At 40.3% G+C, this 15,354-nt stretch overlaps 1 protein-coding gene across 8 annotated transcripts in view; it reads left to right on the forward strand.

The window, feature by feature from the left end:
* RAD51B (RAD51 paralog B) overlaps window positions 1-15,354 on the forward strand; it is a 631,962-nt gene that overhangs the window by 40,543 nt on the left and 576,065 nt on the right. For all 8 annotated transcript variants that reach the window (XR_005225482.2, XM_043548111.1, XM_007054254.4 and 5 more), the window contains one exon: window positions 8,400-8,536. Coding sequence is in view for 7 of the 8 variants with exons in the window: in XM_043548111.1 (XP_043404046.1) it covers window positions 8,400-8,536 (137 nt within the window). In the remaining variant the exon portion in view is untranslated. The remainder of the gene's footprint in view (window positions 1-8,399; window positions 8,537-15,354) is intronic.

Genomic DNA, 15,354 nt, shown 5'->3' on the forward strand with positions numbered 1-15,354 from the left:
TCAGGGGCTGAGGTAAGCACTTCTAGTGACCTTGTTCTCTGAAAACATCCACTCAATGTGCATTGGCAGTCAAAAAAGTGAACAGAATGCTGGGAATAATTAAGAAAGGGATAGATAATATGACAGAAAATATCATGTTGCCTCTATATAAATCCATGGTACACCCCCACATCTTGAATACTGTGTGCAGATGTGTCTCCCCATCTCAAAAAATATATATTGGAATTGGAAAAGGTTCAGAAAAGGGCAACAAAATGATTAGGGGTATGGAATGGCTTCCGTATGAGGAGAGATTAATAAGACTGGGACTTTTCAGCTTGGAAAAGAGCTGGCTAAGGGGAGATACGATTGAGATCTATAAAATCATGACTGGTGTAGAGAAAGTAGATAAGAAAGTGTTGTTTACTACTTCTCGTAACACAAGAACTAGGGGTCACCAGACGAAGTTAATAGGCAGCAGGTTTAAAACAAATAAAAGGAAGTATTTCTTCAGACAACGCACAGTCAACCTGTGGAACTCCTTGCCAGAGGATGTTGTGAAGGCCAAGATCATAACAGGGTTAAAAAAAGAACTAGATAAATTCATGGAGGATAGGTCCATCAATGGCTATTAGCCAGGATGGGCAGGAATGGTGTCCTTAGCCTCTGTTTGCCAGAAGGTGGGAATGAGCGACAGGAGATGGATCACTTGATGATTACCTGTTCTCTTCATTCCCTCTGGGGCACCTGGCACTGGCCACTGTCGGAAGACAGGATACTGGGCTAGATGGACCTTTGGTCTGATCCAATAGGGCCGTTCTTATGTTCTTGTCTCAACCCATAAATATCTTAAATAGATAGATTACAAGTTGCTCAAGATCCATCTACCTTCTTATACTGTGCCCATCACTTAAGTATCCAAATGCCTGCTCTCCTTAACCCCTGCACACCCCACAAAGTGTGTAGGAGCCCTCCTTCAACCCTTGCATTTTTTTTAAGCTGCCAAGATGCTAAGGGAGGCTGCCTAAGCACTTTAAATTGCATAGGAACCCACAATATATTTGACTAGATTCGATGCACTTGAAGTAAGTTAAAAACCCTACTACTCGGTATGTAATTTTCAAATGCTCAGAGCTCAATCAAGTCCAAACCAATTTTCCCTGGATCACTGACAGTCATTTCCACTCAGTAAGGGCCATTTTCATGCCAAATTTCAAATTTCAACTCAGACATTGTGGTTGTAGAGCTGTACAAATAAGAAGATTGCAAAAATTCTTTTATCACAGGGGAAAGTATATTTTTCCACTCTTCATAATTCAACATGACTGAACTGTTTTTGCTCAAACTTAAAAAGAAATCACCTTTGAAGCATGAAAGTAATAAGTGAAAATGGGCTGGAATGAAAACAGTATTGCAACTTAAACTATAGTGGTTTCTGCTTCAGTAAATGCTTATATAACAGGGTTGGGGCTGTGACCTTAGAGACATGAAAGAGACCTGTTTTCTTTCTGCTCCAGGTGTAGACTGATGTACAGTTTATCTCCACAGAGCTGCTCAAGAGGGTATCTTGTGAATTTATTTTGTCCCTCATTGAATTAATGAAGGTTTTTTCCAGATGTGGGTATTGATACCTGTGTTGATAACTGGCCATAAGTGGGTCATGTTGCACAATCCTGCCTGAAAGTGGTGATCACTGTGGCTTAGACTGCATTAGGGAAAAAGAGCAATGTTTCATGGCTGGCTAAAGATGAAACAGCTGCTCTTTGGGCAGATAGAACTAGCACTGAGTCAGATGGGATCTTGAGACTATGCAGATGCCCCTAATAGTGGATGAGCACTTAATTCCTGAAAATACTTCCCTCTGTCTAGCAGTAACTGTGGTTGCTCACCTGGGTTAAATTAATGCTTTTCATCCAGATTTTAGTTTGCACCAGACACTGGGACAGTTGGTGAATTCAACACTATAAATGTTTGAGAAGGAGATTGCAGAGCTACCTTTTATCAGATTATTGATGACACTGGAGCCACTGGTATCTCCCAATCTCCACTGTGATTGTGAATGAGAGGTGACAGGAGTGAGCTATGAAGGATTGTATAAGTGAGCACTCAGGGATAAGGAAAAAATACCTGTCATGGTTCTGGGATCTGTCTAAGAGGAATGAGCAAAAACAGCTTAATGTGACTCTACATCATGCTGAGTTCCTGTAAGTGAGTTAGAAGTACCTCATGATCAGTATAAAAGGCTGCTGATAGATTTAATAGCATTATCTTGGATGCTTGTCTTTTTCCTTCAGCCATAAAGTGACTGTCATTCAGCTTGACCAATACATTCTCCAGGCCATACCTTCACCTGAAGGAGGGTTTTTAGATATTAGCAGAGATTAGGTTTTGCTGGAATTGGCTAGTTACTATCTTTGACCTTGCTTAAGAAAGAGATTAAAGACAAGTAGTGGCTACTGAGTCAATGGGAGTTTTGCTTGAGTTAAGAGACTAAGTTATGAATTCTGCATCACAGAGTTACAGAATTTAGGACCAGAAGTCATTGATATTCATTTTTGGTCTTTATCTGAATGCACAAAGTGCTGCTGCAGTAGCAAATGATGGGTCCATTTTGTGCCAAAGGCATACATTTTCTAAGGTGGGCTCGGAGAATGCTCTTTTGGACATGAATACAGATGTACAGTTTTGGAAAAGTATTTAAACGTTCTGTAGATCTTTAGGGCCGCTTTCCAGTTGGGTTAATTATCACATTGCCTAATGCCCTAATGCAGGTACTTACAGTACATTAAATCTATGCATTATAGTACTGACTACATGACATGCTGAAGTACATGTCTTCAAAAGAGACACCTATTAGCTTAGACTGGAATTGCACTTGGAATCTGCTCTACAGCAGTAGGCTGGCCTTGGCTGCATTGCTGCTCCAGGGTAATTATATTATGTTGTCAGTATTGCACTCCTAAACGTTAAAAAATCACGAGTCGGGCCCCAGAAAATCATGAGACTGGCTTGAAATCATGAAATTTATGAAAGAAAATATAGGGCTCTTTTTATTTGCCTTCTAGGTTTTGAATCTTTAGGGAGCACTTGGGTCACTTTTTCAGGCTTTTCTTCACAAACATAGTAAAACATTGGTTTTTATTTAAAGTAATCTCCAAAACAGCAAAAGCTGAGATTTTCACTTAATCACTTGACTGCAGGACCTGGGGCTTTAAGAAAAACACCAGATATCGTGAGACTTTCAGCAAAATCTCAAGAGTTGACAAGACTGCAACTCTTCTTCATTTAGTATTAATATAGGTGTTAGTATAAGTCTATCCGCATTCTATTGCTCCTGCTTCGTTATGGAGGTGAAGCTTACAAAGAGTTCAGGTCCCAGTCTACAGTACTCTGTATTAAGTCAAGTGATCCTGCAACCTTTAATCTCTCTGATCTGCACCTCCTCTATTAAAATGAGCACCCCGGTGAGCAACATACTAGAAGTTCTTGGGCCACGGCACAGTTGACCTGAATGTTGCACTTGGGATACTTTTGCTTTTAGACAGTTGGTTCAAGCCTGGGAGAAGTCCTCACAAACCATGTTTCTTGGAGCATGTTTCTTCCCAGTTGGTGTGGGTAAAGCTTTTGCTGTTTTCCTTCCCATTCCTCTTATGCTACGCAACAGCAATTGTGGTTTGAAATTTAGAATTTGAATACATGAATCATGAGAGGATGTCAGTGGTATCTTCTACAGCCAAATCTTGTCCTTGCTTTTTGAGTGCCAGAGGCAAATGACTTACACTGTTCTGGCTCTGACACCTTTTTCCAAATCACCAGTGGGGTTTAGGTTAGAAATTAATCATAACTGAAATTTTGTGGTCAAATATCAGAACTTTTGACCAAATCGTTTGAGCAGAAATTTGGTTGTGGCTATTTGAATGTTTAATCCCCTGGGTAACTCTGAAGGAGAATTACCTCCTCAAGACCTTGCCTTCTCCTCCATTAATCTCCCGCCCCCCGCAAGCCGCCCCCAAAACCCTTTTCAGATGTGCCTGGGAAAATAACATATAATGTACTGAAAAAGAAAAGTGCATTTTTTTAAAAAGTACAGACACATTAAATACTGTTGTAGTTCTGAAATCTCTATTATCAGGGCGGACTCTTGATTTCAAAACCAAGCTTAAAAAAAGACAGACTCATGGACTTTAAGGCCAGAAGGCCATCGTAATCATCTAGTTTGACCTCCTGCGTATCGCAGGCCACAGAACCTCACCCACCCACTCCTGTAATAGACCCACAACCTCTGGCTGAGTTACAGAAGTCCTTAAATCATGATTTAAAGATTTCAAGTTACAGAGAATCCGCCATTTACACTAGTTTAAACGTGCAAGTGACCTGTACCCCATGCGGCAAAGGAAGGTGAAAAACCCTGAAGTCTCTGCCAGTAATCTGGAAAAGAAAAACAAGCTTTCCTGCTTTTTCAGGTCCCAAATAATTTCTCAGTTTGGAATGAATTAGTCCAAAGGAAAAAATATTCTTTCTACACTGGCAGAAGAAGCTACCGCTGTTAAAAGTGAGATTATCACTTTAACAGTCTCTGAATCCAAGTGCTTAAGTGACTTCCACCAGTTCACTGGTGTGACTTTCTTTAAAACAGCATCAGCAGACATATATTTCTTGAATGGTTCACCCTTAGCTCTGAAGTTTATTATAGTTGGCATTATGGAGGGATGATTGCTGGATGTCCATGTCATAGCCAACTCCTCTTCTTCAGCAGTTAAGGTTTGACCCTGGAACCGAGTATTGAGAGTATTTGCAAGAAAATGAGCTGGAGTTCGCGCTTGTCCCATTCGTTTTTTTAATGCTTGTAATTTAACTCTGTCATTGCATATTTCTCTTTTTGAGATCTCACTCAGTTCCTTCCAGATTTCAACAGGGTCAGCAATAAAACAGCTATTTCCCTTCATTTTGTTCAAGGCTACAGAAATAGGCTTCAGGTTACTCAGCATGGTTCAACATTTCTCTTAAGCCCAATGTTGAAAACTTTGGCTGTTACAGTGTGTGGCAGGGCAGGGGTAAAACCCCCTTTAAAGCCCTGCCAAAATGCTGGCTGCAGATGGCTCTCTGGTCAAAAGGCCAGGTAGGGAGACATGGGTATGCAGCTGTAAGCCCTAATGAGGGCTAGCTCAGAGCAACAAGCTGGGCCGAGTGGGAACAGCTGGACTAAGGACTGGGACGGCTATAAAAGCCCTGGGAAAACCTCAGTGAGGGGGTGGCCTGGGAGGAGACAGGAGGGCTGTTTCCCTGTCTCCTTACCTACTGGAAGGAACCTCAAGGGCCAGAAGATCCTGGGAGGGGTCTGTGGTGTGATTGTTGTTGGGGGAATCCAGGACTGCACAAGAACACTGTAAATAAAGACACAAACGTGAAACCACTGAAGAAGGTGGTGGGACACTTTATTGTACCAGCCTAAACACAGGGTGCAGGCACAAAAGTGGGAGTGCCGGCACAGACCCTGTGACACAGTGCCATCTATTTTTTCCCAATTTTGTTCACAACTTGTCATCAGATTAGGCCAGTTCTTGATACAGTGCTCAAAACAGTCCACTGTTGAGTTCTATCGCATGTCTTGTGGGAGAGTTGGCTTGGTTCCTCCCACTTTTTTCAGAGCAGCTGCTGCAAAGTGGTTGTTATGGAAGTATTTTGCCATTTCAACAACATTAGCCTTTATTTCTGGAACACTGAAGTCTTTGGCTAGGAGGTGAATCAAATGAGCAATGCAACCGTATGTAATTAGCTTGAGACTCTCTTCTAAATTTCTTCTCATCTTGGATACATCTGTAGCATTGTCTGTGACCAAGCTGCGTACTAGACATTTGAATTTTTTTTCACAGTGTGTTATAGCTTTTACTGCTACTTCTTGTAAGTATTCTGCTGTGTGTGCATTTCCAGATGTATCAATTGTTTCTGTAAGGAAGACATTCCTTTCTTCTGTTGACACACAAGCACATACAACAGGATCATTGTGGACGTTGCTCCACCCGTCAAGATTCAGGTTAACAATTTCACCCTCTAGACCTTTTGCACACTGCTCAATTTCTCTTTCATGCACTTTATCTAGCAATTTGCCTGCGACATCTGCTCTGTTTGGGTGGACTGTATCCTGGTCTTAATGACTGAAACATGTTAATGAAGTGTGGGTTCTCCATCATATGGAAAGGAGAGTTTGCTGCATAAACAAACTGGGCAATTTTTTCATCAATTACCTCTTTGTAATCTACTGGTTCTTATCACAAACTTATCTATGGTTGTTTCTGGATGATGGAGTTTTGCCACAGGTGGTATACTGTGGCTATGTGACCTACATGATGTGACTGAAACACTATAGTTGGCAGATAACTCTGAAACTATAGAAAATGATGGTGATCTTGAAGGTGGATAGTCTTCACAATCCTGTATGTTGAGGATGGATTCTCCTAAACAAAATAAGTCAATGCAATTATTTAATTATTATTACCATACTGCTCATTTAGTATTACTCATTGCATTCACTGACACTCAGTACTACTTTAAAGGTCAAATTGTAAAGGGAAGATCTGCCTATTTCAGCTATTTATTTTTTATCACAGCTGCATCTAAAATGATAGTACCATAGAGTAACAACTATATTTTTTGCTCAAACATGAGAATTCAAGAATAGTCCAGAAGGAAGGCAGGCAATCCTTAAGAAAGAAGTATGAAACACAAAAGTTTACCAACCTGAACATCCTGCATGTTCAGACATGTTCCTTTCATCATCTTCAATGCAGCGTCCTCCTGAGAGGGAACACTTCTCATGATGTTGTTTCATTCGGGCAACCAGGCCTTGCATTTCTTTGCTGCACTGTTTACATTTTGCATGCATGCCTGTCTTACCTGCAGGTAGAGGAACTTCATTAAAATATTCCCAAACTGGGTCTCTTCTATGGCCTGCTGCCAATATGGGTTTTCCCTTCTAGTGAGAGAATGGTATATAGTAGATCTCAAATCAATGAAGACTACACTCAGAAGGACCTCAAGACTTCTGGAATATGCTGCTCAAACAGTTTCACTTTTGTTTCTACTGCCTGTCCCTCCCTTCCCACATTTATCTCCAGGTTTCTTCTCCTTGTCCAGATCTATTCCGCCCCCAACAATCTTTCTATTCATTGAACTTTTTGAAACTTTGCACTTTTAGAGAGAGGTACGGGATTGACTCTGTGTAGACAAATTTGCAGAGGGACAATAGGGTTGACGTCTGTTATTTCTCACCTCTATATATTTATTTATTTATTTTAAAACATTTTTGCTGTTATCAAGCACGTTATCTCTGGAGACACAAATCCACAGTTTGAGAACTGCAAAACTAAGCATCTCTGATAGTATCTTCTAGACTGAGCACTGAGTCCCATTGGGTAGATAGAAAGATTAACCTAAATAATCTATACAGAAGCTCCTGGAACCCCATAAGATTGGGTCCCTAATCCATGAACTATTGGAACTCCTTTACAAAACTTCTCTTAAACATTACATGACTATATTGTCTCATAGAATTTATAATCCCTATTCCATGATGAGATATCTTTGAGCTATAATGTATCTTAATTAAAACTATCTTTAGATAGGTTTTTTCCACAAAAAGCATTTTATCAAAAAAATCCAGTTTAAATAAAAAAAATCTGATTTTTTTTAAAACCATTGATTTTTATCCACCCTGATTTTAACCTATTATGCATCCCTATTTCTTTAGACCAGGAGTGTCAAACATATAGCCCTCTGACCAGATGCAGGCTGCTTGATGTACATATGTGGTGGCTTCCAAATGTGACCTGAGTGTAACTGATGTGGTGATGTCTGTCTGAAACAGTGACTCGGGTTGTGAACACGTTGACTGCCTTTATAATCTCACTGGAATGTCAGTTCTAAAACTCAGTTATGGAACTTCAGTAACAGCAGTAATTATTTTGTTGCTGATCAATTTAAGAGATGGAAAGGCAAAGAGGATAGGAGTGAAGCCCATAGGGGAGAGAACTGGGAGTGGTTGCAGGGAAGGCAATGCAGAGGGAAGAACATAAGAGACTCACGGTGACACAGCAGAGGGAGAGAAATAGAAAAAGGAAGATGGGAAAGAAGTGAAACAAAAGGCAGGAATACCACTAGTCCTAAAGCTGGGTGTATTTTCTCATCGAGTGATACTGAATATGACAATAATGAACAAATAAAAAATGACAAATTTAGTTACCACATAAAGGCCATACCTAACCTTTGTGTAAACTCCTCGCTGATATCAGTGGGAACTGTGTTGTAAATTGAAGAGGGGTGCAAGGAGTCCTAACTGCTTATTCTGACCCATGGGCTGTAATTAGGCCCTTTCTCCCAATGAGTGTAACACCCCTAGTTTATATGAATACTTTTCTTTTTAGGTAACCGGCCCAGCAGGTTGTGGCAAAACTCAGTTTTGTCTTATGATGAGTGTACTGGCTACTCTGCCTATCAGCATGGGAGGACTAGATGGGGCTGTCATATACATTGACACAGAGTCTGCATTTGGTGCTGAAAGGTAAGAAGTATATGTTCTAAAATAATACTTTCAGTTTCTCTAGCACATTTCATCACACAGCCTTAAAATGTTTTCCAAGCGTTAATTAATTAAGCATCACATCTCTGTGAGGTAGGGAGCTATTTTGCAAATGGGGAAGCTGAACTGCATAGTCTGTGACTTCTGATATATTCACTGTACATTGCCCCATAATATATCATAAAGTTTGCAACTAAAAAACTACATGTCCAATTTTTTTCCTTTTGCATATTAGTTTCTGGAGTTAGCAGGGAAATTTTTGGGAGGCAGAGTTTCACTAAATGAATCTTTTGAATACAGGAGAGAAATAAAAATGACCCACTTAGATCTTCTAGATAAGAGGTTTCAGGAACTTGGCCTGTGTACTGGATGTGCTGCTGTTGATGTATTTCATGTGGCCTGACTCTTCAGCATCTGAAATATGTGTATTTATGTGACGCAGATCTCCAGCATCTCAAGTTTTCATTTAAAAGAAAAAAGGAAAAGGAAAAAGTGTGACCTAGATACATCTTGGTGCCAACTGGCAGAAGGCACAGGGAGTGCACAGGGGTTCACAGGGATCTGTGGGTCAGATATGTGCATAATTGTTCACCAAAGAGTGGTATGTGCAGTCTCTACTGAGAGCCAATAGCCCACTGGTTGACATAATCATTGTGAAATGTATGTATAGATAATATTTAAGGCATATGCTATATTAAAATCTATGTTCTTAGGATGTTGGCATTAAAGCAGGTCACATACCTCAGAAAATTCCTTTCAGTCAGGAGGCAGCAGTCACCTATCTCCTTGTCTGGTCATTTCTGTGTATTGTATGCATCACAATATAGGCCTAATTGCATATTGAGCCACAGGCAAGAGAGGAGAGTGTGAAATTGATAGGAGAGGAAATTGACAAAGGATTGTTAGGGTCTATATCTGGGTACAAGGAAACACACAGGATCCTTCACCTAGGAGGCAAGCTCACAGTGTGTCTGTCTCATGAAAGGAGGGTCACAACTAATCTGTCTGTGAAATGTTGCAATGGTGTTGGGAGAGTAATATTCTGCAAGACAGGAGAGTATCTTATTAGTTAAGTCTAGGTCTAGAATCCATGCTATGATTTTGTTTTATATGTAACTGTTTCCAATGCTTCTACTTGCTATTACTTGAATCTCTATGCTTTATTAAATAAACTCATACTTGATTTCACTAAAAAAAATCTAAGTGCTGTGTGTTAAGCGGAGCAGTGATCTGAGGTGGAACTGGTAAGATGAGGTGTACTGGTTTTTTTGGAAGCAGCAAATCTGTGAACACTGCAAGTGTCCAGTAGACCTGGGGCTGAACACTCCAGGGAGGTGCTTGGAGGGCTTGGGGATAGGCACACTCTAATCATTAACCTATAGAGAGAGAGCAAGGCCTAGAAGGGAGTGTTGCCAGTGGCCGGTGGAGTAAGGAGCTGACCCATGGCAGGGACAGATGGTAGCAAAGTGCCTCTCAACTCTGGGTACTCCCAGGAAGTGTCACAGTAAAGTTCTAGCCCCCATGGTTGTCAGGTTAACCTTGCAGATGTTTGAAATTAGTGCAAACTGATGCAGTGTTGTCTTTCTGAGTCGACAGATGGTCTGAAATAGTTGCACTGAGAAGTATGAATTCCATTGCCTCTATTAATATTAATGTGCTAACTTGGACAATGACTAGTTGCATATAAGCACTGACTTTCATTGCAGATCATCCTGTCGGAGGGTGGAGAATGGGGTGGGAGTGAAGCCCAGTGCGGGCTGCAGTTGCTGCAGTGATGCAAATGCAGAATGAAGAAAGGAAAAATGGGACACATATACACACAAACACACAGATATGGAAGTGGGAAAGAAAGAGAGAGGAGGATGGGGAAGGGAGAGAAACACTTCAGAAATAGCAGTGTTTCTAAATGTGAGAATATAATTTCCACTCACCAATGCTAAATGTGATTTAACAGAGACTAATGGTATTTAGAAGTTTTTTTTTTACTACAGACAGTCCATAATCTATGTTTGATCTTTGATCAAACCTCACATTGACATGCATGGAAAATCCACAGAGAGCTGAAGATCATATGTAGTACTGAGTTTAAATATGTACCATTATAAAAGTGGAATTCAGTCCTTTCCAAAATTCACTTTAACATACCTGTTCTAGAAATGTCAGGTGAAAAAGGGCAAATATCAAGCGTATTTAATAATAATTTTTAACAAATAGATAAACAGGGAAAACCTTACCTGTCATTCTTTATCTAGACAAAAATTCACTGTATCAGAAAGTCAAGGATAATGTTCATAGCCCTGCTGTATTTTAGGAATAGGGGAAATGGAAGTATATACTGTATCTGCTGTGCCACAGGCTTTGGTCCATGCTTCATGAAAAAGACACTCATAGGCAGTTGGCTAACTCCCCCACCCTCGCCCCTTTGAGACATTCTTTTTGTCTTTCTGGTTAGGAATTGATCAGATGGTGTGAAAGACTTAGTTAAGGCACCGCCCCCACAATGCTGCAACTTTCTCACACGGGTGTGAAAAACCACCTCCCTGAGCACTGCAAGTTTCAGTGCTGTAAAGTGGCACTGTAGACAGTGCACCTGCGCTTGGAGCCACTCCCCTTCTGGAGCTCTGTCCCAGTGCTGGTGCCGCGACTACATGGTAGTGCATGGCAGGCTGGAGTGTAAATCTACAGTGCACTAGTTTGCTGCACACAACTGACCATGATGTAGGCCATATTACTATGCACTAAAAGTTAGTGCACTTTGACATACTACTGTTTAAACAAAGTGCACTAGGGAGTTTTTAGTGCATGGTAGAAAAGTCCACTTGCAGGTTTGTGGGCTGTAGATTTACACCCCAGCTTGTGGAGTACTAATTCTCTGGGTGGCCAACCCTTAACTTAACTCCTGGGGGAATTCTGCGGGACTGTGTGCCTGCAGAAAGTGCCCCTCCCCCGCACAATTCCTGTGCTTCCCTGCAGAAAATGGCAGGGAAGCAAAGGGAAGCCACGTGGGGGGATGACCATGGGTGCCGTTTTGGGGGGGATTGCCTCCCCCAAACAGAGGTGAGGCAAGGGGGCGTACACAAGGTTATGTGCCACTGTCCCCCCCTCATTTCTGCAAGTGCAGAGCTGCCCAGCTGAAGGAGGCTGAGTCTCAGGGATACTGAACTGGAGCTGAACGCTGCCTCCTGGGTCCTAGTGCCAGTCATACACTTCTTCTGTGTGCTGAGAGCCTTCCTGTTTTCTGTGCAATAGTGAGTGACTGAGGTGGGGCTGGATAAGGGAGGGTGGGGGAAATGGGAGAAGTGGGGGTGAGGGGCTAGGGGGAAAAGGCAGTGGGGAAGGAAGGGGAGGTGGAATAGGGAAGGGAAATGTGGGAGTGAGGGGAGGGTGATGCGGCAGTGGGTGAGGGGAATGAAATAGGGAAGAAAAGGGGCTAGGGGGAAGTGGGAGCCTGGCATGCAGCCTCCCCTCGGCAGCAGTTGGGGCTCCCCTGTTAAGCAGGCCCATCAAACCCTAACCCTGACAAACCCTACCCCTGTAAATCTGGACCCCTCCCACTAAACCCCCCACACCCGGACCCCGCTGATGAGCTCCATCTCCCCACATCCAGACTCCCACTGCTGAGCCCCAACCACCTTCACCTGGATCCCCTGCAGAGTTCCATTGCCCTGGCATCCAGGATTGGGTACCTAAGCAATGCACTGTTGCAAGCTTCTGCAGCAGTTTGCATAATTTAAAATCATAATTTAAATAATAATAAAATCGTAATAAATAAACTTAATAATAAATCATAATAAAAAGCCATATCAATGTAGTGGATATTCTGCATCTTCATCAACAAGCTGTCACTAGAACAGATAGATGAAAACATCTCTGTTAATACAGTAAACTAAAGTTGTTTTCAGTTACGCTCTTATTTTTTTGTAGCAGTTCAGTACAAAAGTAACCAGTTAGTGACTGAGGAATCTGTACTATATTTGTCTACTGAGTGTATGAAAAGCATGTTCTCTGTTTGTTCTTTCTTTATCTATGTTTATGGTTTGTGAAAAACACTGGATAAAATCACTGGAAACCAAAGCCAAAGGCATTGTGAGGTTTTCCACCCTGTCTGGGTAAAATGCCTCAACCCTGATCTTCAGGGAATACAATTAAGCTTCTTTCAGTCCTTGGCCTCTCATAATGAATAGTAATCCTTAGCTCTTACAGAACTTTGCACCTACACTGTGCTGTGCAAACATTAACTACATCTCCCTGAAATTGCCAGTACAGATGTCATTTTAGATTAATCATACTGGTGTTTTTTGTGATGTGGACACCTTTCCTTTAGGAGGTGGATTGAAGCCAGCAACTCTTTCATCCAGACCACTCACTGAATGGCTGCCATATGATAACATCACTCCTTATGAGGAGTGTCCTATCCAGAGTAAGAAAATAGTGGTGTTTTAGAACCAATGTACATGTTAGCAAATATATTTTAATGTTTGTAGGCATCACTTAACACCTTCTGTTGAAGCGCTGAACACCTTTAAAATGTATTAGGCAATGTGAAAAAAACAATGCTTTTACCCTGCTCTAGACAGGGCCTTGGGTTAATAATGAGTTGAACAAGACCCCGAAGCTCTGTTCCACTTTGACAAACAGAAGAGAGCGGGAAGGGATGCCCTCTCTTGAGGGGGAGGCCAGTATCTCAGGTAGTTGAGTGAAATTTCTCCTTTTGACCAATATTCCTTTGGTCTTCCCTGGGTTGAATTTGAGCTGCTTCTCATTCAGGTGTTGATCTCCTGTTGGCCTTGTGATATCCTTGTTATGGCATGGTTGCATATGTGAAAAATGAGTTATTCATCCAGGTGTCATGGACATGTTTTTTGCAATGAAGCCTGTGCCTTCTCATCAGCTTTCAAACTGTAAATGAGAGTAACTCATGTGCCGAAGGAGGTGAGGCAGGATGGATAAAAATAAAAAGTATTTGTTTGATTTAAATTGGATATCTTTTATTGATTTAATTGAATTAGATACATTTTAAAAAAATCTATTTAAAATTAAATTTGAAATTATGATAATTTGTTAAGGTCTAAATTTACTATAATCTTTTAAAACCAAGTAATTGAAATAAAAAAACAGACAAGCAGTACATGTTTGCTGTCCAAGTTGTAAAGAAAGTCAGACTGGTGAAAGTCACGGGCTAAAAACCTGGAACCAGAGTTTGTTGAATGCCAAACCAGCTTTTGACAGCGGTAGCTTTTTTTTTTGTAGGTACAAAGAGAATATTTTCTTCGTGCCAGTTTATTCAGCTAGATCAGTTGAATGACTAGTTCATTCAAAGTTCAGAAACCGATTGGGAGCTGAAAAAGCAGGAACGCTTGTTTTCCTCTTCCAGTCTATGAATTAAAATGAGGTGTGAGAGAATGAGATTTACTGGTTCTAAAATCTTGAAAGACATTGTGACTACAATCAATTCAATTCACTAATTACAGATAACGTTATCTTTGTTTAATAAATTAGTTCATTTTAAAAGCAAAACATGTTTTTATAAACTACTTTTTCCCTTAGGTATCCAGCACATCTAAGATAGTTTTAACTAATAAAAATAATTTTACAGTGCTGGTTTTGTGCATTTTTAAATAAATGCAAATTTTCAGCCAAATGCAGCTAATCACAAATCACGAGTAAAAAAAAAAACAAAAAAACCATTCTGTAAATAAGAAATGAATCAGTCATTGTTTTCTAATATAAAAATTAAGAATCTGAATACATGTACCTTAAGCTATAAAAAAATTAATTAAACATGTATAGATATAGTGTATCCTGCTGGTAAGCAAAAAGAAGTACTAAATTATACCAACCATTGAGAAACAAACTTTCTTTAAGAAAATAACTAAAAAGTACAAATGCAAAATAAGTTAAAATTGATTATTTAAACCAAGGTATCCTGCTTGCTGATTTAAATCATGATTAAAATTGGTGACTTCATTCACTTTGAGTTAACTCCATCCTACCTAAAATGAACAAGGAAAAGCTAACAGAAGGACTTGCCTTACTTCCTTTTACCTGTTGTTTTTTCACGCTACTTCCCCCTCAGCACTCAGCTTGCATCAGTTTGGAGTTCAGTTGTGGTGCAGAGTGAGTAAGTTATTATTGAATATTGTTACAGTGCTCGAAATGTGCTGTGCAATGTACTGGGCTAATTGAAAGACAAGGTCTCTGCCCTGAAGAGTTGGCTCTGAACTTCTAGATGCAGCAAGTAGTCTTAGTAGTAAATAGAGGAGGGAGATTAATGAGAAGGTTATGTTAGTAAGATTACACTGTTAGTCAAGATGTGAAAATGCCTAACCTAATGGTTCAATTAAGAGTTTATTTTTAAATAAAGTAAGCACAAATTATAATGAAAAGTAACATACATTTCCAAAATAGCTTCAGTTTTAATAATAATGTGATTTCTTGTAAAACAGAGGAACACATTTTATAATATGATTTTTATCTCAACAGTGCAGTGTTTGGGAAAAAATATCACCCACCAGATGTCACTCTCTTCATACATACAGTGTGGAGTGTAAATACTACTGAGCAAAGTTAAACAGTTTCTCTTCCTTGTTCATTTTGAACATTGCAAAACAATTTACAATAATCATAGGGATCAAAATTTTTAAACACCAGTGCCTAAAATTAGGCTCCTAAATCCATATTTAGGTACCTAGATAAAAGTGGCCTGATTTTTTTTTCTGCGGCTGATAATAGCCCACCTTAATTAATTGGTCTCCTTACAGTTGGTATGGCAACACCCATTTTTTCATGTTCTCTGTGTG

The sequence above is a fragment of the Chelonia mydas genome, chromosome 6 (genome assembly GCF_015237465.2).
Source record: "Chelonia mydas isolate rCheMyd1 chromosome 6, rCheMyd1.pri.v2, whole genome shotgun sequence".
In the NCBI taxonomy this organism is placed as follows: Eukaryota; Metazoa; Chordata; order Testudines; family Cheloniidae; genus Chelonia; species Chelonia mydas.